The 25,230-nt window shown below is 40.1% G+C and overlaps 1 protein-coding gene across 2 annotated transcripts in view; it reads right to left on the reverse strand.

Moving 5' to 3' along the window:
- The window catches only part of LOC126368375 (apoptosis-resistant E3 ubiquitin protein ligase 1), a 65,360-nt gene that overhangs the window by 17,898 nt on the left and 22,232 nt on the right, over nt 1-25,230 (reverse strand). For both annotated transcript variants that reach the window (XM_050012323.1, XM_050012322.1), the window contains exon 2: nt 24,782-24,947. In XM_050012323.1, the coding sequence (XP_049868280.1) occupies nt 24,782-24,947 (166 nt within the window). The remainder of the gene's footprint in view (nt 1-24,781; nt 24,948-25,230) is intronic.

Genomic DNA, 25,230 nt, shown 5'->3' on the forward strand with positions numbered 1-25,230 from the left:
TTTTTTTATGAATGTTGTGTTCACTTGTAATTGGCTTACAGATAAATACTGTTTTACTTTATTTAATTACTATAATGTGCATAACTGTAAGTGATCCATTAATAAATATATAATTAAAAAAAAATATTATGTATGTTATGTGATTTGTATTTCTCTTTGGCATCCTACTCACTGCTAAATGTATATAACAACGAAACGATGAAACACCAATCACTATGATATACGGTCCTTATTAACGTTGTCCCACCTTCAATATCCCGAATTATGAGGCAATCACGGCATAAATCACGTCCCCGTTTCATCAGATCCGCGGTCACCCTGGATCATAGTAAAAAAAGAACAGTGGGTTATCTTCAGAGCGATGCCATCTGAACGTTCAAATATATTGCCACATAAACATTTTCTATTGTGTAACTGCCCCCGTGGTGCAGTGGTTGAGCGATGGGCTCACGATCCGGGTTCGAATCCCGGTGGGGACATATCACAAAAATCGGTTGTGAGGTGGAATACCAGCCCCATCAACCCTGGTGTCAGGGTTATTATTGAGCCGCCAAAGGCCCCTGGCACGGCTCATGTAACGATTACTCACTTAGATCAGTAAGTAGTAACCGGAACCAACGGTAATAACGGCTGTATGCAATGATCCCGCTGTTCTGTTTAGCCTGCGTGTTGGGTGGCGGCATTGTTCCTGTAACTATGCGAAGTGGCGGCCCGGAGCCCCGGGGCCCCAACTTGGTTAGACCAAGTCCAACAAAGCTTTGTCGACTTTGTTTCGCTTTTGTCCGCGTTTTTTCCCGCAAATTGGTTCATAAAACTAACCGGAAAGCTGAATTTTTGAAAAGGCGACATAAGCAATTCTGTCTGTGCTGGGCTAGAGCTTTTGAAACAATGGGTGGTTGTGGATATTTAAACCGATGTTATAGGTAAGATATAGGTATTCACATGGGATAAGGTACCTCGATACAAACGGCAGCAGGCTCTGCTCAAATCATCAGCAGAATTGAGTGATATGTTGACCATTATAACATAATATAAGCTAACGACTACATCCCAATTGGGGTAGTCAGAGGTACATCTATTTATTTAGGTACACATACAGCAATACATATTAAACTTTTACAGACAGCATTAGCATTATAAAAAGAAAAACTTGGTATATTATGCTAGTCAATTACATGCGTTACCGTAAATGAAAACAAACAAACTACATAACTATTTATGTTATAACCAATTTTAACAAAATATAAACGTAAGTACAGTTTAATGTTTATAACGACAACTAAAGTGATTTAGCACTCTATTGCAAGATGAACTAAGTACTCACACCTCACCGAACTTTCTGTTAGACCAATGCAGCAACGTGATAGGTGGTACGCCGTTTCGCTGTCTATTTTGGTCGAGTCAACTGTGTTAGTGAAAACTATACTAAGACATCTCCTTTAAGTATAAATCCATTACGATGCGATTCCTTTTGAGATGATTATAAGTTCTCCTTCTAAGCACCAACTTGGTACTACCAACTTTAAAATTACAAAAGACTTTGCTTCAAGAGCAGACCAGTAAAACAAGCAGAAACTATCAATAAGAGTTCTAGAAACACTAATCTGATAGTCTAGTTTACAATGCGGCGCTGGAGTGCTGAAACTTCACTGTACTTGGAATTAACAGCACGTACACACAGACTAACTAGTTAATTGAAACAAGAACTTAAACATAGATAACATAAATAGACTATATATTTCCATTGCTGGGCAGAACTTAAACATCGTTCGTTCGTTCGTTCGGAACTTAAACATCAAACTGATATTAAATCAATACAGGCAGTCAAACATCACATGTGTGGGATGTGCTCCCAACCCAACAGAGATGTAAACTGTAATATCACATCCCTAGCGTTATTCCGTTTTCACCGGGTCCGCTTACCTCATACGAAGATTTGACAGCGGTTTTTTTCTGGAGCGACTGCCTGTCTGACCCTCCAACACGCGACGGAAAATCCAGCCCAATACAGGTTAAACCCAATGTGAGTTTCTTCACGGTGTTTTCCTTCGCCGCTAAGCACCCGATAAATGATTCAAACAAGAATTCGAAAACAAATTCAAACCTACGACCAACCTACCTAGACCTAGTGAGAGTCAAGCCTTCTTCCAACTGGGCTACTACGGCTTATAAACCGATAAAGTGTAAAAAAAAATTGTTAATATTGTTTTTATATTATGTTAGTCGTTTATTCATTTTTGAATCATTAGAGATTAAGCAATGATTCGAAGAGCGCTTCTTTAACGTTGATTATCATTCTACTGCCCTTATCATTCGGTTATTTCCAGTACCTAAACAATAATTGGTTTCTCAATGATAATTGTCTACCACTTGAGTATGTCTCGAGCTTTTACTCTCTAAAGTTACGCAATCACTTCGATAGCCGGGTCGTTGACTGATTTGACTAGTTGGAAATTAGCCAACAAGTCAAATCAGTTACTTTTTACTAAACGTCAAAACATATAATTACTATGGAATTTGTATGTAAAGGCACACTGTGACGTCATAGAAAAACGAGATAAAATGTCGGACTTAACTTTTTTTTAATGGTGTATGATTTTTTTATTCATGGCATATTTTATTCAAATTTCAGTATTATTACAAAAACTTAACAATTAAATATTTTTAAATAATTAAAACTAAACTACTAAAACTAAAAATAAAAACTACAGGCTCTATTTTGATTAAAATTCATATATAAGTTAAATAGAAAAAAGAAAATGTTTTTCGTTAGTTTCAGAATTTCATAATTTATCTTGGACCTAGTACAAGACCCATTTATTGGATTATTGTGAGGGTACGTAATAAGTACGTTGGATACGGAGATTTAGCGCAAATGGATGATGCCCGTGAGACGCGGGCGTTGTTCAATTAGAGCCTGCATTCGGGCGAGGTGTAATCCGCAGGCTGATAGCGGTATTATCGGATGCGACTAACGAGCTCGTCACAATACGCCGTCAATCCCAACGCAATCACTCGCACAGCCACACACGCACACGCACACGCACACACGCACACGCACACGCACACGCACACGCACACGCACACGCACACGCCCACGCACACGCACACGCACACGCACACGCACACGCACACGCACACGCACACGCACACGCACACGCAGACGCACACGCACACGCACACGCAGACGCACACGCACACACACGCACATGATAATTAAACAGTAGCCGTGATAGTTTGACGTTTGTGGAGCGTGTCGAACAACCCGCCTAAGGAATTATGTCCTGTCTAACGTGATGGGGCATCTACATGAACGATTGGAATTCCGGTACTGATTTGGGATTATTTGCCTGATGTTTCATTTGTTTAAACCGTATAATACGTATAGTCCGGCAATCTCGTGCGCGACCCTCCTGCGGGGCGACAGACGGTGGCGGGGACGGGGTAGCGCGTCATCCTTTTGACATTCTAGAACACGGCTGCACACGTAGAGAAGTGTGCCAGGATAAATCTTGCAATAAGTCGTACTTACTTGTGACGTAATATATGTAGGAGTGAATAAAAAGATAGAACTATTTTATTTTATTTTTATTATTATGCTTGAGGACCAATTATTAGGAAAACTAAAATATTAATAGATTGTTTTATTATAAATCAATTTCCATATCGCTTTCATTTTCACTCTCCGTTTGATATTCTTCGTCACTTCTCTTTGATTTCTCCGTGTTTTGCTCATTAATTATTTATGTACAACCTCCTTAAGTTGTCTTGAGATCGCCTTACTCATCCTCAGATATTAATCTCGTGTGCGTCGCCCTCAAAGTAGAACAGATTATCAAACACGTGTTGCCGCTTCGGCTGCGCGGCCGAGACTGCCGTACTTGACGCGCAGATGCACGCGTTTCCCTTCCCCGCTACACCACCTGCTACCCGCTGACATCTTAGCTACCCCGTCCCCGCCACCGTCTGTCGCCCCGCAGGAGGGTCGCGCACGAGATTGCCGGACTATAGTCCGTGTAGTTTTCGTAATTCCCAAGTGTACAATAAAGTATTTGTTATGTTGTACTTATAATAGCAAACTTTTTGAACGGTAACATTCTCTTCTCACCGCACCGTAGACGTGGCAGACCCCGGAAACGAAGGCGCGATGATCTCGACGGTTATCGAAAAGACTGGATAGAGCTCGCACAGAACCGGGATACTTGGAAAGATATGGGGGAGGCCTTTGCTCAGCAGTGGGATTATACAGGCTAATAATAATAATAATAACATTCTCTTCTTCCCCGTGGCCGTGATGTAGTTCGTACTCTCTCCGGTTAGTTATGGGCTGGTCTGTGCTAGGGAATGCCATCCTCCAAGTATGAGATCGGGATCTCGCGAGATCTCGTCAAATTCGGGATCAATCTCGAAGCATAATATGACGAGACTCCATTCGAGATTGACGGGATTGGGCGAATCTCCTTGAGTTATACTTTTTGTTTTTGAATATACTGATCTGTAAAGAAAACTTAATTATTTACTTAGTAATATTGAAGAATAAAGAAGATTTTTTTTTCTTTCAAAAAAAATAGTTTTAAGTAACCTCACTGACACAAACAAGCAGTTTTCATCGTTTTCAGCTATACTAACTTTAATTTTTTTTATGAACTAGACGAGATCCCGAAAATTTCGAGTACAAGCGGGATCTCGAATTTGGGATCTGGAGTCGGGATTGCATTCTCTAGTCTGTGCACAGCGGGGGGACGTACTTACGTATATAAACACAACGCACCCTACGCTATTAGCGGCAAAGAGAAATATCGCAGAGATAGCAAACTAAGTCGACAGAAAGCTTCAAAGTTTGCAACAGGCTCCGACGTCCCGACGCCGGCTTTATTGTATTACCTAGTATCGGGATGCGAGTGCCTCGACTGTGTATTATATTACGTCACTCGCACACTTTAGGGTGTCTCAGGGATTCCGCCGCATAAAGCTTTACCCGATCCTTATGAATATGGTATAAGTTATAACCTCTATTTAAGCCATATAATAGATAAATATCTGTCTATTTTACCAATTCAACTTTACGCAATATAAAAAATAAATAACTTATCTATTTAAGCACGTGGTGTGTCGGCCCGTGTATCGACGCTCGATAATGTTCCCACAACGTTCAAACCGCCATTTTGTCCGGATTTGAGATAACTTACCGGACTAAACTTTCATTAGCTAGACTAGACCCGTGCAAAACCAGCCGGGTAACAGGGGAATAATTCAGTACCCGCCTGCACCCGGATCCGGGACGGTAACAGATTATCTTCGCCTGTATTTTATCCGGAACATCCGGCCCCTTTCGATCGGGTGTAGCCTTTTAGTGGCACTCTACATCCAGTTAATGGGCCATCGTGCTAATGGACCGTTTTTCTGGGTCTGAGGGTTTTTCTGAGGTAAACATTAACACAATGTACCAAGTATTTTGGCAAACGCAAGTATTTAACGAAGTAATAACGTATTGTTAACTTTATACCCTATTTAATGTAGTATGATTAGAATGACGGGAGAACAGAGATAGTACCTACATTGTGTAACGCGAAAGTGACGAAACATATTATGTCTCCTTCACACTAAAATTATAGTTTAGTATGACAGATATCCCTCGTCTCTTTCACTCTAAACATGCTACGTTAAAACCTGAGAAATAAAATAAGTATCGAGTTTAAACTATTGAATATTTTACAAACTCTTTGTACAGAATATTAATGAGTTTTTTTTTGTGTTTAGGTAATAAATATTCTTTGCGGAAAATAAATGGATTTGAGAGTTTTTTATATATTCCAATTACTTTGCATACCACACTTTGCTAAATAAGTACCTACTTAGAAACATTTGCCAATGTATTTCCATCAGGACCACAGCGAGAGAGCAGTATTAAAGTAATTAGATTGCGGTACAGTTGCGGCGGCATCGGATCCGGGTAATTATCCGGGATGTATTCTAATTGATCGCCAGTTTAACCGGGATACGGATTGGATATAAATAACCTGACACCATCGACCTTACCCGAATATTACGGTAGACCTTTTCAAATAAGTCATCGTGTGATGAAAATGTTCAGGGGTGGGATTTTGTAGCGTAGTTACTGCGCGGCAGCAGTATCAGCACGAGCCTGCGCGATGGCAGCGCAGTTTTTAGATTTACACAAAAAAAAGATCATCGAAAGCAGTGGGACGAGGTACTATACAACTATCCCAACAGTGCGCATACCAGGGCACTACGATCGGCGCAAATGCATAGACTGACCAGACGTTTGTTGACGTCGAGCACTTACCTACTTTTATATGCGCAAATGTCAAATGTGCTTTTTTAACCCCCAGACCTGTCTCCCCTAGCAAAGAAGACAGATAAATTATGACAAGTAAATAGCATACCGTGCCAAAAAAGTCGTCGCGTTCTAGCATGATTAATACTACGTAATGTCAAGTTCAAAAGGAGCATTAGATATTCATATATCGTGGCCATATCATAGAATTGATCATTTCATGAAATGATCGACCATTTCATGAAATGGTCGTATTTCATGAAATAGAAAAACATTCGTTGGCCACATCATGATGTGGTTTGGCCAGATCAATGAACACAAAACGTTTAACGATATGACCAACTAAATGCATGATTACTTCATGATATGGCCAAACGTTAGCGATCATATCGTAAAATAGTAACATTATCCACCGGTAGTGGCGCTGGTGTCGCTTTGTTTATGTTTTGCATAATGGCGGCGGACAATAATTATTCTTGTGTGAACGCGAATAATACGAATAATAATGAGCAAATACAAGATAAAAGTGCATTGAAGCAATGTTTTGACACTAAGGTGAAAAGAAAAACTCGTATTAATAGTAGACAGCAACTTTATTTTTATTTTTAGGTTATATGGCAAATAATGAAGGTCGAGTGACCACGCTACGTAAATCAATGGACTATTATTGGATTTCAAAATATGATATAATTAAAACTGCGAATGAAGAGATATTAATTTTAAAAAAGAAAAATATAGACGATCCTACTGTCCGTAAAGTTTCTTTTTTTGACGTGACTTATTGTAGATTTGCCGCAGATGGCATTAACTACTTGAAACGGGATTCTATTAAAACGCATAAATGTTTTTGTCATAATTTAAATTATCATAATCCTTTTTTTTATAATTTTTACAAGGCATAACGGTAGGTTAGGGTGCGGCGGGGGTGGCCCTTGGGCCACCCCTACGCCGCCAGTATGTTTATCTTACACACGAAAAGTATACTGAATGATGACCAATGGCATGAAATAGTGTCAAAAAATATGACGACGACTTCAAAGCGAGATGCAGTTACGGCGTATATGTCAACTACATCAACACTCCGTTAATCGAAAATGACTTTTTAATTTTTATTTGACTTTTAAACATTTTTGTACTTTGTACTAGAGTAATACATTATTTCCTACCTTATTTCGCGTTTTTATTACACCACTTATCATGGACACCCTACATTAATGATATGGCCAAACGTGGATGGAAATATCATTAAACGCTGACGTTTAAACGATATGGTCAGTTGAAGTTGGCCATTTCATGAAATACGACCATTTCATGAAATGGTCGATCATTTCATGAAATGGTCAATTCTATGATCTGGCCACGACACATACAAACAAAGTCATAGAATAACATAAGCTCACGACTAGGTCCCAATTAGAGTAGTCAGAGATACATGATGAACTAAGTACAGTCATGAGCAATATAATGTACCCACTTTAGGACTCTGTCGCACTAACATATTTGACATTTAGTGAGACTTACAGTTCAATTTGTCAAAAAAGTTAATGTGACATGGTACCAAAGTGTATACATATTAATGCTCGTGACCGTACTCACTCACACCTCACCGAGCTTTCTGTTAGACCAACGTGATAGTTATAAATAATGGTCGAGCCAACCGTGTTAGTGAAAACTGCACTTAAGTGAAATTAGTAACTCATTGGTGCAAGTCCGCTACCGGGGTTCGAACCGACGCTTACGGATTGAGAAGCAAGCCAGTGTACAAGAGGACTACAAACAAAGTCATAGGATTATGAATAAATCTAGAGGAGAGATTACCACAGCCCTGACCACACGGGCAGTATTTGTGGATTATCCACATCATCCGATGGTTTAGCACCGATTCCCAAATCGTCATAACCTTATCTCCGCCCATTTAGAGGATTTAAACGTATCCGAAGCATTAACGCGGGAGTCATACCAGACTAGAATAATTTTAGCAATATGTTTTGGGTTCATGGTCAGGGGAGAATGTTTTTGTGGCTTTTTGTGGAAATAGTTTTTTATTATTATAAAGAAGAAGAAGATCAAAAAAAAAATAAGCTCACTTAATTCTCAAAAACAATATAGAAGGCGCTATACAGATTTTCCTTCGTTTAACTTTCGAATTACACGGATAACGTACTTACAGCTACAGGAAATAGGTAAGTTCATATTTTTTGTGTTTTAATTATTTTTTACAGGTAATATTGTTTTGACGTGTCTTATTAAGTATATTTGGCTATTAAATGCACTTTTTTGTTAATTTAAGTAACGTTAAGCCGTCACCACCGGACACCACCAACCTGCACTGGAGCTGCGTGATGGAGTATGCACCATACTCCCTCCGATTGATTGAGGGGAGGCCTATGACCAGCAGTGTACGTCCGTTCAGGCTCTCAGGCTTATTATAGGCTATTAATGTTATGTTTAGTTCATTAATCGAGATTACAAAACTTTAGGTACTAAAATGGAGTTAAACCGCGCTTGAACCCTGAAACATTCTCGTCTTTTTTATGAAAGCACCCCGATTTAAAAGGTCAAAGGGCATATATCAACGTCAGATTCAATAACCTGAATTGAAAAAAGGTCTTCCGTGCGAGATTCAATGGCGCAAGAGAGATAGGCGTGTATTTGTTCGGCATAGAGTGCGGAGGTAAATCACGCTCACCGGCTACTAGAAGCGTCTTTAATACAATATACAGGGTATATTACTAATTCCTTATAAAACAGCGTAAAAAGAAACATAAACCGATCTTCTTCTTCTATCGTGTGAATTGTGAGGTTAATTACCAACCCCATCAACCCTGGTGTCAGTGTCATTACTGAGTCGCCCCTGACATGACTCACGTAACGACTACGTACTTACATCAGTAAATAATAACCGGGACCAACGGCTTAACGTGCCTTCCGAAGCACGGATGTTTTTTCTCTTTTTTTAAACCGATTTACTAGTTAAAAACAAGTAGTGTCTTGTTTTCTAAATCGACCGGTGCACGGCAATATACAGGGTGTAATTGACACCGCAAATGATACTGAGAGGGATGACTCAGTTCATGATTTTAAGTTAATATTAAGTGGAATTTTCCATCTGAAAAAAGTTTAAAAGACATTACTTTTGCGAGGGAAATTCCACTTCATATTACCTCAGAATCATGAGCTGAATCATCCCCCTCAGTATTCACTTACACCCTGAATTATTACGACCTTCGCCTCTAGTAGTACGATCGAAATGTTTTCTTGCTCTGTGATCGGGGACCTGGCTGGGTGAAATGTAGCTGTGAATGTGGGAATGAATGGCTGATCACCGGCCGGAACCGAGCATATTGGGGGCTCGGGAATGTTGGCCGATTCAATGCCTCACGAGTGTTAGCATTTATTGTATATTTTAAAATTAATTGTGTATTTTGTTATGTTATTTGTATGTTATAACTAAATTATTAAATATTGTGAATGATTTAAAAGTATGCCTGTTGATCGTTCGTCATTCGTCGCTCGCCATTCGCCGTTCCCTTCCATTTCGCCGACGACAGGGGTAGAGTGGTGGGGATGGAATAAAACTGTTTGCCTGTTAGAATAAGTCTCAGTTGTTCTGTTGCAAAAGTTGTGTTAAGTGAATATTGGTCAATATATTGATATCCAAGGAAGTATTGTGTCTTATTCACAAATCACCACGCTGGGAAAAAGTAAAATATTCTACATGTCAGAAGTGGGATGTAGAACGTAAGTTGTAACGATATAATACTTTATTTTATTACATCATTGTGCCGTGCCTGTTATACTGTTGTTTGTTAGTATATACGAAAAGCATTTTCTTTTTGTGTACACGTGTGGCGTGATTATTTGACCGAGACTACTCCTCGGTAGTAATAACGGTGCACTTATGTAGTGTTACTATTTGGCCGGGGCTACTCCTCGGTAGTATTAGCACTATGTATGCTTCTGCTTTTACGCGTAGTTTTATTGTTTGGCCGGGGCAACTCTTCGGTAGCAATATTACTGCGTCTATATTTTGAATGTGGTGCTATTGTTTGGCCGAGGCTACTCTTCGGTAATGATAGCACAAGGGTTGCTTCTACTTTTATGTGGCGGTATTGTTTGATCGAGGCAACTCTTCGATAACAATGGCGCTACGCTTATATTTTTATATGGTGTTATAATTTGACCGAGGCTACTCTTCGGTATTGATAGCACTACGCTAATAGTTTTATGTACTTAGTGCTAATTCAAATATAGATTGCTGTATTCTTTGCACATATAATGGCAAGTTCTGTACAGCAATAAAATACATTATAATGAGCAGTGATGTCCGTCTTCGTACATTTTCAGCCCTCCATTGCCTGATGATGAGGCAGAAGGCAGGCTCTACCGGCATCGATTAACGACGCCCTCGCCGCCGCATGGCCGTGAGCGGAGGAGTCGTGGTCGGGAGAGAAGCTGCGATTACCGTCGCGGTAGCAGAGCTAGTTCCGGTCGGCAGCGGAAAAGGAAAAGCAGTGCTGATCGCCGGGAGGGGCATCCGAAGCGTTGCAGAGCGGGAGCTCGCAGTCCTGACGGCGGTAGCAGCGTGGTTAGGCAGAGCAGAAGTAAGTCCCGTTCCTATGATTACCGCCGCCGCAGGTCTAGACGTAGCCCGACAAAAACGCCAAGGGCAAGCCGTAGTAGGTCTCGCAGTTCAAGAGTACATAAGCGCTCTTCGAAGCATTACTATACCAGATCTAGCAGTTCAGAGAGTGACAAGAGAAGGAATACTAGGAGTAAGAACACTTCTAATGATGTAATGTTATCATTTTTTGAGAAAATTTTTAATAGCAATAATAATAATGCAAGGGAACGGTATGGAAATGTTAATGTTGTGCCAGAATTTGATCCATCATCCAAAAACCAAAACATAAATACGTGGATATCGAAAGTAGATGAAATTTCTAATATGTATAATTGGACTGATAAGCAGGTCGTGATCTTTGCCTTATCTAAATTAGTGGGAAATGCAAAACGTTGGTATGAGGGATTAACTACGGTGAACTTCTCGTGGCCCGAGTGGCAGAACAAATTAAGATCTGCATTTCCTGCTGATGAAAATTACGGCCAGATGTTAAGTGACATGTTAGGAGAGAAGGCTAGGTTTGGGGATTCATTCGAAGACTATTTTTATGAGAAAACCGCGTTACTTAATCGGTGTGAAATACACGGGAAAAGGGCTGTAGACTGTATTATTTTTGGAATCGAAGACAGGGCTGTGAGACTAGGTGCCGAAGCTGCTCAGTTCAGTGAGCCTGACAAGTTGTTAGCGTACCTTCGTAATATAAAGAGTCGAAAACCGGAACAGAGCAAATTCGTACCTAAAAAGTTTAATTCGAATAGGGATAAGCCGGCGATTACTCAAAACGCTAGTACGAGTAGAGGTCCTGTTAGGTGTTACAATTGCAAAGAGGAAGGCCATACCATTGCTAAGTGCACTAAAGCAGTAAAGAGATGTTCCAATTGCTCTCTCGTGGGGCACGAAACTGCCGATTGTTATCGTAAAGTAGCAGAACAGGCTAAAAACGGTCTTAAAAATATCTAAAACGGGGGGTAATCATGACAATAAGTATGTACAGCCTGTCAAAATTAATGGTCATGATAGATGTTGTTTTATTGATTTAGGAAGTGATTGTTCATTAATAAGAGAATCTGATGCAAGACAAATCATAGGTAACTGGGATAAGAGCAAGTGCACAGCTATGGCTGGTTTTGGTGGGGCAGTTGTCCAATCTTTAGGGTGCGCGATAGTTGAGCTTGAAATTCAAGGTGTAAAAGCTTCAGTTAATATTCAAGTCGTTCCTGATGTTTACTTGAAATACCCAATTTTGATAGGGCAAACGTTCACAGAATTACCTAATGTGAATATTATGAAAACCGACGATACGCTAACCATAACAGAGTGTTCTGAAGATGAAACCCATATTAAACTGTTTGTCACGGAGAACTGCTCAATCAAGCCAGGTTGTGATTGCGTACTCGTGTACTCTACTACTGAGTATACTGGACCAATACTTTTGAACGGATGTTTTAGAACCAAACCTAAAGAGTATAATTTAGAGGAAGGGGTTTTTATGCTAGAAAATGGAAAGGGAGTTTTGCTAGTAGATAATATAGGAGATGAAGAGGTAGCGTTTCATAAAGATAGTTTATTGGCTAGGGCTCGGAAAATAAAAATATTTACTGTTGATAGACCGGTTATTAATAAGATCGATTCATCTGAAGGGGATATGCAAAGTTTTTCGCTCGCGGACTTGAATGTAGGCGGTAATATAACAAAGAACCAAAAACTTATATTGTTGGACACAATAAATCAATATAGGGCTTGTTTTGCTACAAATTTAAAAGAACTCGGGCGGACTAATGTTGAGAAAATGAACATAGACGTAAGTGATTCACAACCTGTGGTATATAGACCATACCGTTTGTCTCACTCAGAACGCGAAGAAGTGCGTAAAATGGTGGGGGAATTGTTGCAATATGGAATTGTAAGAGAGTCTTGTTCACCTTTTGCGAGCCCCATAATCCTTGTGCGCAAAAAGACAGGTGAGCAGCGGCTCTGTGTTGATTACAGGGCTCTTAATAGAAAAACTGTAAAGCAACATTACCCGTTACCAAGAATAGAGGATCAAATGGATAGGCTATCAGGTCATAACTTGTACACTACTCTGGATTTAGCGTCCGGGTATTACCAAATCGAATTGGAAGAGGATGCAAAAGCAAAGACAGCGTTCGTCACTCCCGATGGTCAATTTGAGTTCAATAGGATGCCTTTCGGGTTAACAAATGCCCCCGCAGTTTTCCAACGTACAATAAATAAAGTATTGGATACATTGCGCTTTAACTCCGTAGTGGTGTACATGGATGACGTCCTATTGCCATCAACTACATTTGAGGATGGTTTACAAAAGTTGAATGAAGTGTTAGAGAGGATAAAAACGGCAGGTTTAACTTTGAAGTTATCAAAATGCAAGTTTTTCTTTGATGAAATAGATTTCTTAGGGTTCGAAGTATCGGGTCGCGGTATCAGACCGGGACGAAACAAAATAGATGCAGTCGACAGATTTCCTTCACCACAAAATGTTCATAACGTTCGCCAATTTTTAGGCTTAGCGAGTTTTTTCAGACGATTTATTAGGAGTTTTGCACTTATAGCCAGGCCGTTATCTAGGTTATTGAAAAAAAATACGCAGTGGACTTGGGGTGCGGAGCAAGAACAAGCTTTTCGGGAACTTAAGAAAAACCTCATTTCACGTCCCATTTTGGCCCTTTATGATCCGAAAGCAATTACTGAGCTGCATACAGATGCTAGCAAGTCCGGAGTAGGTGGCATTTTAATGCAAAAGCAGGCAGATAACAGTATGAGGCCAGTAGCCTATTACAGTAGGCAGACGTCACCAGACGAACAACATTTTTCGTCCTATGAGTTAGAGACATTGGCAGTGGTTAGCTCTCTCATCAAATTTAGACCCTATTTGATCGGAATTAAATTCACTATAATAACCGACTGCAACTCGTTACGAGCGACTCTAACAAAAAGAGACATGATACCACGTGTTGCCCGCTGGTGGAGTCTTATACAAGAATTTGATTTTAATATGTTGTACAAACCTGGAACAGCCATGAACCATGTCGACGCGCTTAGTCGCAATCCCGTCAATGGCAATGGACTCATTGACGACAAGTTGGATAATTCTCTCGTTATGCACATTACGACAGACTGGCTCACGACTGTTCAAATGACGGATGACGAGTCTCAGAGGATAAAAAGGATTTTGGAGGATAAGGAATCTGATAAGGTAGTACAAGTAAAAGAAAACTATTGCTTGAAGCGGGGTTTAATATACAGAATAACTAATGATGGACACAGATGGTTAGTTCCGCGGGGAGTGAGGTGGCAAATTTTACGGGCGTGTCATGATCAAATTGGTCATTTCTCTTACGAGAAGACCCTTGACAAGGTAAAGGCCGACTATTGGTTCCCAAAAATGAACAAGTTTATTAAAAAATACTGTCAGTCATGTATAGAATGCGCTCATGGTAAGGCACCGAGTGGTAAAAGGTCTGGATTTTTACATCCCATAGAGAAAGTCCCAAGGCCTTTTCACACCTTGCACGCTGACCATTTGGGTCCATTTAATGACAGTAAGAAGAAAAATAAATACATATTGGCCATAATAGATGCTTTCACGAAATTCATTGTTCTAAAAGCCGTTAAAAATACTAAAAGTAGCTCAACGATAAATGCATTCAGGGAATATTTTGCACTTTTTGGCGTACCAAATAGAGTTATTACAGATAGAGGGAGTGCGTTCACTAGTTCTAATTTTAAAGATTTTTTATCTGGGAAAAGTGTCACACATGTGTTAAATTCTGTAGCCACACCACGGGCAAACGGTCAAGTAGAGCGGTACAACCGTACCGTGCTTGACGCCTTAACGACAATGACACACGGGAAAGATGAGAAATTATGGGACGAGGCTCTAGTAGAAGTGCAGTGGGGTCTAAACAATACAATTAATAAATCTACGGGAAAAACGCCTGCAGAGTTGTTGTTTGGTCTTAGGCTCACGGGGGTTTCTGAAAGTGAAATAAAGCTATCTGTAAGTGTTGACGAGGGTGATATTACGGAACTAGAGCAGATAAGGTCTGAGGCCATGGAAAACGTTACTAGGTCCCAAGAAAATCAAAAGAAACGTTTTGATAGTAGACGTTGTCCTCCACGACAGTTTGAAATAGGACAGTTGGTTAGAGTAGAGAGGGATGTTGCTCATAAGGGAAGTAAAAAACTAGTACCCAAGTGTTTTGGACCTTATAGGATTGTGAAGGTTCTGCCTAACGACAGGTATGAAGTCGAAGATACACCAGTTACTCGTCGAAAAGGCAAAGCTAGTTATAAAGGGGTATATTCAGTGGACAAAATTCACCCGTGGCTCACTTTTCGAGCGCTAGAGTCTCAGTCTGATTCCGAATCGGGGTCAGAGTCCACGTCTAGCGATAATATGGATGATCGATCAAATATGGGTACTGAACAATAAAACCTAGAAAAATATATACTATGTGGTATAAATTATACATACTTATATTTAATATTGAATTTAAAAGGAAAAGTTGTTAAGAAAGATAATTATAAAAAGGAACTTTAATTCATTTGATGAGAGCAAAATTGTTTATTTTGTTAAAAATAATTATATAATTTATTATTGCGTTACGATGACCTTATAAAGTATTGGTATTATTTATATACAAGAACACATTAATATGATTTATTGTATTGGATTTATGGTCAGTATGGTTAGTATGGTCAGTATGGTTAGTATGGTCAGTATGGTTAGTATGGTCAGTATGGTTAGTATGGTCAGTATGGTTAGTATGGTCAGTATGGCTAGTATGGTTAGTATGGCTAGTATGGTTAGTATGGTTAGTATGGCTAGTATGGTTAGTATGGCTAGTATTGTTAGTATGGCTAGTATTGTTAGTATGGTTAATATGGTTAATATGGGTTGCATTGTATAATAATAATAAGTAAAGTAAAAGAAAAGTGTAAAGAAAAGAATATAAAGTACATGTATGAGTTAAGTGATAAAGTGACAGTAGGTAAAATAAATAAATATTGAATGGTATAAACTGTGTAACAATAAAATAAAACGATGATAAATAATATGTCCTAATGTGTTAGCGCGAGGACGCGTTTACAATGGTCAGGATGGGCGAATGTTAGCATTTATTGTATATTTTAAAATTAATTGTGTATTTTGTTATGTTATTTGTATGTTATAACTAAATTATTAAATATTGTGAATGATTTAAAAGTATGCCTGTTGATCGTTCGTCATTCGTCGCTCGCCATTCGCCGTTCCCTTCCATTTCGCCGACGACAGGGGTAGAGTGGTGGGGATGGAATAAAACTGTTTGCCTGTTAGAATAAGTCTCAGTTGTTCTGTTGCAAAAGTTGTGTTAAGTGAATATTGGTCAATATATTGATATCCAAGGAAGTATTGTGTCTTATTCACAAATCACCACGCTGGGAAAAAGTAAAATATTCTACACGAGGGATTATTAAAATGCCCTCCTTCAAAGTCTCGTCGGTCATTTCAACCGGCAAATTGTCATGCATTTATCTAAGTTGGCCTCCTATCAAATTCAAAAATATCTTTCTTCAGTAGATAACATAGTTACACTTGAATCGTTATTTTTTTACATAACGTCTTATCCGCGTCAAACTACTGCAGCTTCTCACAACCTGCATAGCCGGGGAAAATAATCTACAAGATAAACCTCGGCACAGAGCTCTAGACGTTATTGTAAACGTGTCTCAAAAAGCAGTTCAAAACGAGGAGTATAGAAAAGGGGACATTATTGCGCCACAGCTGGGCTCATGTTGCTGGGCTCATTTTGGGCTCATGCAAAACCGATGGTGTATCTTAAATAAATAAATAAATCTAGACTTTTCTATTCTAGTTCAATTAACACCAACTCAATTACTTATCGATGAAACCTATAACCTAGCCTATTCGAGCATTTATATTAATCGGTTTAAGGTATCCTGTTTAACCAGTAGCCTTTTAACAACCTAATACCTTTGGGACCTATAAAGTTTCAGGACTCGCATATTATTGGCTGAACTATTAACGTTAGAACGTGTTCAGGCAGAGACGAAAAATTTCGGGCATCTTGTAGAAGCCGATAATGGCCGTTTTCATTAAACTGTCTATCCATGTTTTAAGTTTACGCGGTTATTATCATAATTAAAGCACATAATAACGGGTTCTTACCGCGTTTAAATGGGGATATGAGACTCCCGATATTTCGACACTGTTTCAAGTGCCATGAAATATCGGGAGTCTCATATCCCCATTTAAACGCGGTAAGAACCCGTTATTATGTGCTTTAATTATGTCTATCCATGGTTTTCGCTTATTAACGTAACTTATTTTATTTCATGTATTTATTAGGCTCACAAAACAGCTTGTGATTACAACGCTACAAATAGGTACCAAAGAAATGTTTTGAACTACCAGCCCAAGAGATTAAGCTCAGAGTAGCCAACGACGTCAAAGTAAGTGCCAAAAGTTACTTTAGTAAGCGAAAACCATGGATAGATAGATTTATTGAAATTGGTCGTAATAGTTAGGGATCATGTAAAAACCTAAAGCGTGATAAGAGTATAGGCGGAGAGCTAGAAACCTATCTGCTGTCACCAGCCATCTTAGTAGCCAATACAGCTGCTATTTTTTATCCGATGACTGGTGGTTGCCCACCTTAACAGGGACTATGTGTGTGTTTGTACACGTATATTCACTATAGAAATTCCACTTCAATTTTGTCTAAAACCCTCAGCATGTCGCTCCCTAAGGGGATACGATTGGCAGCACAAGTGTAGCTAACTTTCAGCTGCAGACCCAATGAGTTGTGTCGTCCCTGTGTTGGCAGGTGTACGGGGGCGGGCAACGTGCACACTGCTTCATTTGTCGGTCCATGTCGACGGTTTTTGTTAATTTGTATGAGACGCGGTATTGCATTATTATTTATGCAGTGAATGTGTACTGTGTAATTGAGGACGATGATGTTCAACATATCGTAGCGTCTGTCTGTATAGTATGACAAAATTATGTTATGTGTATTTGCACTGGGGGTCTAAGGCCACATTGCAGCAATTCATCTTTAAAGCAATGTTGCAATTTCTCATTTGCACATATAAAAGTAAGTGCGCTATGTGAACAAACGTCAAACATCAATATCTGCTTTTTAGATTTTTTAGATTGCTTCATTGTGGCCTCTTTAGACTGCTAGTTAGCAACAAGGCCGCCCATTATACTTTACTATTTCTTTTTGTTTGTAATTTCCTTTGTAATTTAGTTTGTAAGTTGTCCTGTGTGCAATAAAGCATTTTTATGTTATGTTATGCTTCAATGTGGCCTTCTTAAACCCCCTTGTATCATAAACAAGCGTATTTACGTATGGGTTCAACAATTCGTGCACCTGTGACACCGCAAAAGGAACTTATGTATACAAACTACGGAGTCATATTACACGAGGCGCATCACCCATAAACTCCTATCATTCCCTTTGTTATCCTGCAGACTATTCACACAAAGATGTAATCAAACTCATTACAAACAACTTTGTTTCTTTTGATTTCACAAGTCTTTACCAAGACCGTCTAGGAACTTTACAATTACGAACGAAACTCATTACTAAATCGAAGTCGACAAAGTATCTCAGTTCAACAATTTCTGAGAAACATTTTTGTTTGAAATCGAATAACTTGCTTGGTAATTTAATTTACCTAAGTGAAAACGCTTAACTTAATACATAAAAGACTGTTTAATTTATTAAGTAGGTATTACTGTGGGAGACTGACGTGCTTAGCGGTGAAGGAAAACATCGTGAGGAAACACACATTCCCGAGAAATGCATTTTCGGAGGTATGCGACCTAACCTAACCTGTGTTGGGCTGTTTTTCCCTTCGCGGATTAGGAAGGTCAGACAGGCAGTCGCTTCTGTAAAAAATCGGTCCTGTCAAGTCTTCAGGTTAGGTAAGCGGACCCTGTGAAAAACAGGATAATGCTAGGGAGATGATATCATCATCCCGTGATTACTGTGGGAGACTGTGGCCGCGCCCAACTGGGCACCCCCAGGCCTGTTGTACGCGCTTAGCAAAGCTTCAGTTTCGCAAAGCTTAAGCTTTGTACCGGGTGAGAGCCTTCAGCGCTCCCCATTTGTCAGGCTAAGTAGTTAATGCCATCTGCGGCAAATCTACAATAAGTACGTTACACATTGGTCTAACATAAAGCCCGGTGAGGTGTGGGTACTTAGTTTATCTTGCGTAGAATTGATGAAATGAAGGTTCAGTTCTGACTGCCCCAATTGAGATGTAGTCGTGACCTTATGTAATGTGTATGTTATGTTGCAGGACTGATGCTTTTACGTATCCTCCCCAACATCTGTAAAATGGTATTACTACCACAAGGCGAGCGTACACCACAGCACCACAACACCGCAGCACCACAGCGCTATTGACCGCCACACAGGGCCGCAGTCGCGATCAACCACTGACCTAGTTATCGGCCATTGTGCGGGCTACAATGTATTGGCGCACCGGCCACTATCGGCGGCGTCCAATTTGCGAGCTTGTTACAGGTGGGAGGTGAAAAATGCCCTCGCGAATTGCTTCCTTTATCATTGCGAAAACGATTTAGGCACGACGCTAGCTGTCATTAATTGTGACCTGTTTCATCCTGAATGGCGCAAACAGGCACTCTACTTTGACCTTTCCATAAAGTATGCAGTAACATACTATATCTATTTCACAACATGAACACGTGTAATTCATTTGACTTGGAAAATTATTTTTGTACTTCGTAGAAACTAAACTTCAACCAAGCTTATCAATACACATGACTAAATAAAGCTGCAAGTTTCCGACGTGAAACGTATATATTGGCGCCTCTAAAGCAGCCAGCTGCTGCATCACAAATTCGAACGGTTCCTGTAAAAGAAAACTCCAATATTGCGAGTTTGCTCTTTGATATTCTTTGTTACAGCTGGGAATAAGAACCGGGAGGCAATGAATATGAAAGCGGGCCCGCTCGTTAAAAGGCATCCGAACCAGATTGTTTTTTCGTCATAAAATTTATATGAAACGGTCTCTTCGGCGGGCTTAACTGCGCTTTGAGCGACGGATAGCTGGGACATCCCAGCGTGATCCAATTACGTGGACAAGCCGAGAGTCGGCTGAGTCTATGAATTGAAGCGAGGGATCAAGATGATTATTGTGACGTCCTCATTGTCGTCCGTGACTGAATACGTAGGTAATATACAATATTAGTTTGAATTCCAAGATATTTATGATTTCATTAATTTGTCAATACTTAATACAAAAATACTGGCGCCCAACGAGGGACCCGAACAGTAAAAATCCATCTAAATACAACGTATAAACGCGACAGAACTTGCGTATAATAGTAGCTTTTTACGAAATTCCAAAGTTTATTTTCCATCGTACCACTGTTTAAGCTCCTTGACTGTAAAACAGAGCTAATGTAAATTAAAACGCAAGCGGTGGGCGGGATGAGGGTCAAAATCTCACTTATCCTCTTTATGAGTGCACTACAAACGCTAAGCGTTACATTTTCAGCTGCACTTTGACCTTTAGCTAGTGGCACTTTACGGAAGCGATGTGAGCTCGCAAGCGGAACGGATTGGACGCGGCCGTCGACAATTTATGCAGATTTAATAACGACGACATGACTGACAACTTTACTATTAAAATTTAGAGCAAATGCCAAGCAGGACGTGGGCGACAGGACTATACATTGTGAATGTCAATTGCAAACTGTAGCTTTATATTTCGATTTGACTGCCGACTTGTCTAGGCTTCGAATTGGAGCGGCGTTGTCTAAGGCGTTGTCAAATCAAACCATATGTACTTTATTGCACAATACTTAACACTTGGCGTTTTGCTGTTTATTTCAAAGTACGCTTAGCTAGTTGGAAGTGACAGAGGACAGATTCTTCAGAAGCAACAGCATTATTTATTTATTTAATAATTTATTGTACACAGGATAATAACAAAATATGACAACATAAGGAAAGACAAAAGGCACAACTTATTTCTAACAGAAAGTTCTTCCAGTAGGCCTGTGAGAGTGAAAGATTAACGAGGAGAGGGCAGATAGCGTCTATAAACATACACAATAATACATAGAAAATGTATTAACATAACATACATAAATAGCCTATATACGTCCCACTGCTGGGCACAGGCCTCCTCTCAATCAACCGGAGGAGGTATGGAGCATACTCCATCACGCTGCTCCACTGCGGGTTGGTGGAGATGTTTTTACGGCTAATAGCCGGGACCAACGGCTTAACGTGCCCTTCGAAGCACGGAATCAACTTGCTTTTTCGGAAAATCAGGTGATTCAAGCCTGAAAAGTCCTTACCAAACAAAGGACAGTCTCACAAAGTGATTTCGACAATGTCCCCATCGGGAATCGAACCCGGACCTCCAGATCGTGAGCCTAACGCTCATACCACTAGACCACGGAGGCTGTTAGTAAATGTATTATTGCAACAAATATGTACCTTAACTGTCAGGACGTTTTATTTTTTTATGAACCACGGCTGTAATCCGCCCCGGCCCGGGTAAGTCTGCCAGTTCCACAAGCGGTCGTGCCTCGCAATGGTACGTGTAGGAATTGCGAGAATTTTTGCAACATTCCTTGCAGCTGTATCATATTTTGTAGCGAGCGTTACTGGCACACACCGACCTCATACCCTGCCCACGGTAAGCGGATTCTTTCGCGACAGTAAAAGAATTTTCCATCTAGTTTTCAATTTATTTTTAAACTCGTGTTTTGACGACAGGTTATTGCGTATTTTGAAACTAACGTTGAGTTTTATACCAGGTTTTACTGAGGAGCTCGGTGGCGCAGCGGTAAACGCGCTCGGTCTGCGATTGTTGAAGTTAAGCGACTTTCGCAAAGGCCGGTCTTAGGATGGGTGACCACAAAAAAAAAGTTTTCATCTCGAACTCCTCCGTGCTTCGGAAGGCACGTTAAGCCGTTGGTCCCGGCTGCATTAGCAGTCGTTAATAACCACCAATCCGCACTGGGCCCGCGTGGTGGTTTAAGGCCCGATCTCCCTATCCATCCATAGGGAAGGCCCGTGCCCCAGCAGTGAGGGCGTTAATGGGCTGATGATGATGATGATGATGATGATGATGACGTGACTGACGTGGCTCGAGATCAGCATAACGGAATGTTAATCAACTTAGACTAGTTGGACACATACTGGTTACCTACACTCGCGGCGACGGACCCCAAGTTTGACTTTTTGAACTAGAGATGAAATTACATAGATAAATGATTGATCGACATACAAGGTGGTACCTACCTAGCGAAAGTAATCTTCTTCTTCTATCGTGTGGGTTGAGAGGTGGATTTCTATAACCCCATCAACCCTGGTGTCAGGGTTACTATTGAGCCGCCAAAGGCCCCTGACATGGCTCATGTAACGACTACTTACTTACATCGGTAAATAGTAACCGGGACCAACGGCTTAACGTGTCTTCCGAAGCACGGATCATCTTACTTTCGGACAATCAGGTGATCAGCCTGTAATGTCCTAACCAAACTAGGGATCGCAAAGTGATTTTTGTGATGTGGGGACACTGGGATTTGAACCCGGGACCTCCGGACGCTTAAACCACTGGACCACGGAGGCCGTTGAGGAGGTGTAGGGAGCGCTGGTAATTTTAATAAAACCCCACACAAACAATTGAATGAACTGTATTACTTAGGATATTAATTAAATTACAAGATCCAAACATTGAGACGCGTTGGCTTGCTCGCGCTAGAGATGTGACTGACCATAAATGGTAGACTATTAGGTATGTCCCATACAGGAGGAAGTAATAATATTCCTGGATAAATACGCAAGTGTCTGGCAGACAATACAGTAATCGATCTTCTCTATTAATAGGTATAGCTCTACTTTGGTATTTTGATCGTCGTGATAAAAGCTTTTGTGAGTTTTGTCTCTTATCCGCGTTTACTTACTGTGCGCTATTATTAGCTTATACATACATACATACATAAACTCACGCCCGTAATCCCTACTGGGGTGGGCAGAGCCACAAGTAATCAAAGACAACTTGCAGCCACTGTTGATACGATGTCGTAAGCTGGATATGATGAACCTTGTGGTGATAAGTGATCAGCCTATCGCCCATAAAATTAGTCCATCATGTTGGAGGACACAATCCCTCTGTCGGTTTTTACGACATGCCCGGGAAGACAAGCAGCTGAACGTTTTCTATGTTTTTTATTTGCTCCCAGAACAGCATAGAAGCAATTAGCTTATATGTAAAGTTATTTATATTGAATAAAAATACCTACAACATAACCTACAAAATAAAAAGTTACTGATTGATAGTAATCAATATCTTTGCACAAAAACAGTTGTATGTTAATGACAATAAAATATGATAGGCGTTGTCTGCTATAAGAAGTCGACAGATTTTAGTGTAACTAATGAAGTGAAATGACTTTCCAGGCTACTTTCCAGTCTAAAAAAAAACTTTACAAAAAAGGTTTATTATAAAGTTAGTGATTATTTATAAGATATGAATGCATGGGATTAACTGTCTGAGAACTGATATTAGGCAGCTAAATTACTCAATTGTATACCAATATTTTATGTTTATTTATTTTTTTAAAGAACGTCTAGGGCCCTGTGCCGAGATTTTTCTTGCAGCTTCTTTTCCCCGGCTATACAGGTTGCGAGAATCTGCAGTAGTTTTAGGCGGATGAGACGTTCATTATGTAAAAATTGACGATTCAAAGTGTAACTATGTTACCTACTGAATAAAGATATTTTTTTGAATTTGAATTTCCTCAAACACAATATAGATGGCGCTGTACAGATTTTTCATCTTTTAACCTGACAGACATATGCATCTTTTATCTTTGTTTTTGGGTATAAATGATGACCCTTTTTATTAGGTACACCCAGGCACAATTACATCTTACATTCTGATCAAAATAAAGAGAAGCAATATAGGTAGCAACGTAATTCTGTACATAATGTGATCCAAATATCAAGCAACAACTATTTTATATATGCTTCTGCCATGACCTTTTTGTGATATTTCCCCACCGGGATTCGAACCCGGGACCTCCTGATCGTGAGCCTAACGCTCAACCACTGGACCACGGAGGCCGATATAATACATGTAAGTAGGTACCTTAACGTTTCCAGTCCATTTAGCTTGCCCTTGGCTTGAAAACCTTTTACAGGCTTGTCATGCAGGACATCAATCATCATTAGCTAGCTCTCTCCATGTGGACCCTACAAAGGTGAAGTAGGACTAAAACGGTATTGCTAATCGCGAGTATCAACATTCTAGTTACTCAAACGACTTCTCTTTATTGATGGACGATTTAAATTTTAAACCAACATTGGTGCTAATTCCCGTAAATACCATCTAATTTTATTTTAAATAAAAATAAAAAATAAATAAAAAAAAAGGAAAGGGACGGATGATTACTCTTAATTTTAGGAAGAATGAGTAAATGAATGAATAACCCGGGCGAATCTAAAGGTACGTCGCTGGTATCCTGGAAACCACGTGATATGAATTTCTGCCAAAAGTTATACTTATTAGGAGGAATAAATCGCGCAGATGCCGTAAATGTACCCAAGTAGAAAAAACACGATCGACCTAGTATCGACTGATACATCACTATGCTATGCTAATGAACGTCACAACACTAGCTTACGTACTTTGACAGATCTAATTTTTACCGCGCATTGAAGCTAAAATGTTATCTTTAAATAAATATAATGACTAATTGTACTGAACTAGACATTTTGTTTAATAGTACATTCTGTTTAATATTACTAAGCGTGAAGTCAAGACTAAGTACTATGACTTACTTGGAGTAAGCGTGCTGCAGTCGATGCGTGGCGAGCCACTGTCGCAGCACGAGCCGTTGCTGCAACACCTGCGCGGCCCTGCGCAGGCGCTTCTCTTCCGCCGCCGGCAGCTCCGGTAGACGCTCCAGCTGCTCCGGCGAACCGCACCCCGACAGCGTGGAGATGCCTGCAGACAACCACATAGTAATACACTATTATGCTATTAGCACACCCCGGACACTTCATACAAACAACCTCGTTTTACACAGACACCACACGTTGACGTTATCGCACACGCGTATCTGTGTGTGTGACATCTGACGCCATACGATTCAAGTCTAAACTATGTTCGAGGTTGAGTGAGGTAAACCTAGCTCAGAAGTTGGTGGGGAGCGGAGAGTTGCCGTTCTATACGTAGTGTTATTCCTTATTCTATGCTATTAGGTAGACCGGTTCTTTTTTATTTCATT

Source organism: Pectinophora gossypiella, chromosome 7, assembly GCF_024362695.1.
Source record: "Pectinophora gossypiella chromosome 7, ilPecGoss1.1, whole genome shotgun sequence".
NCBI classification, from domain to species: Eukaryota; Metazoa; Arthropoda; class Insecta; order Lepidoptera; family Gelechiidae; genus Pectinophora; species Pectinophora gossypiella.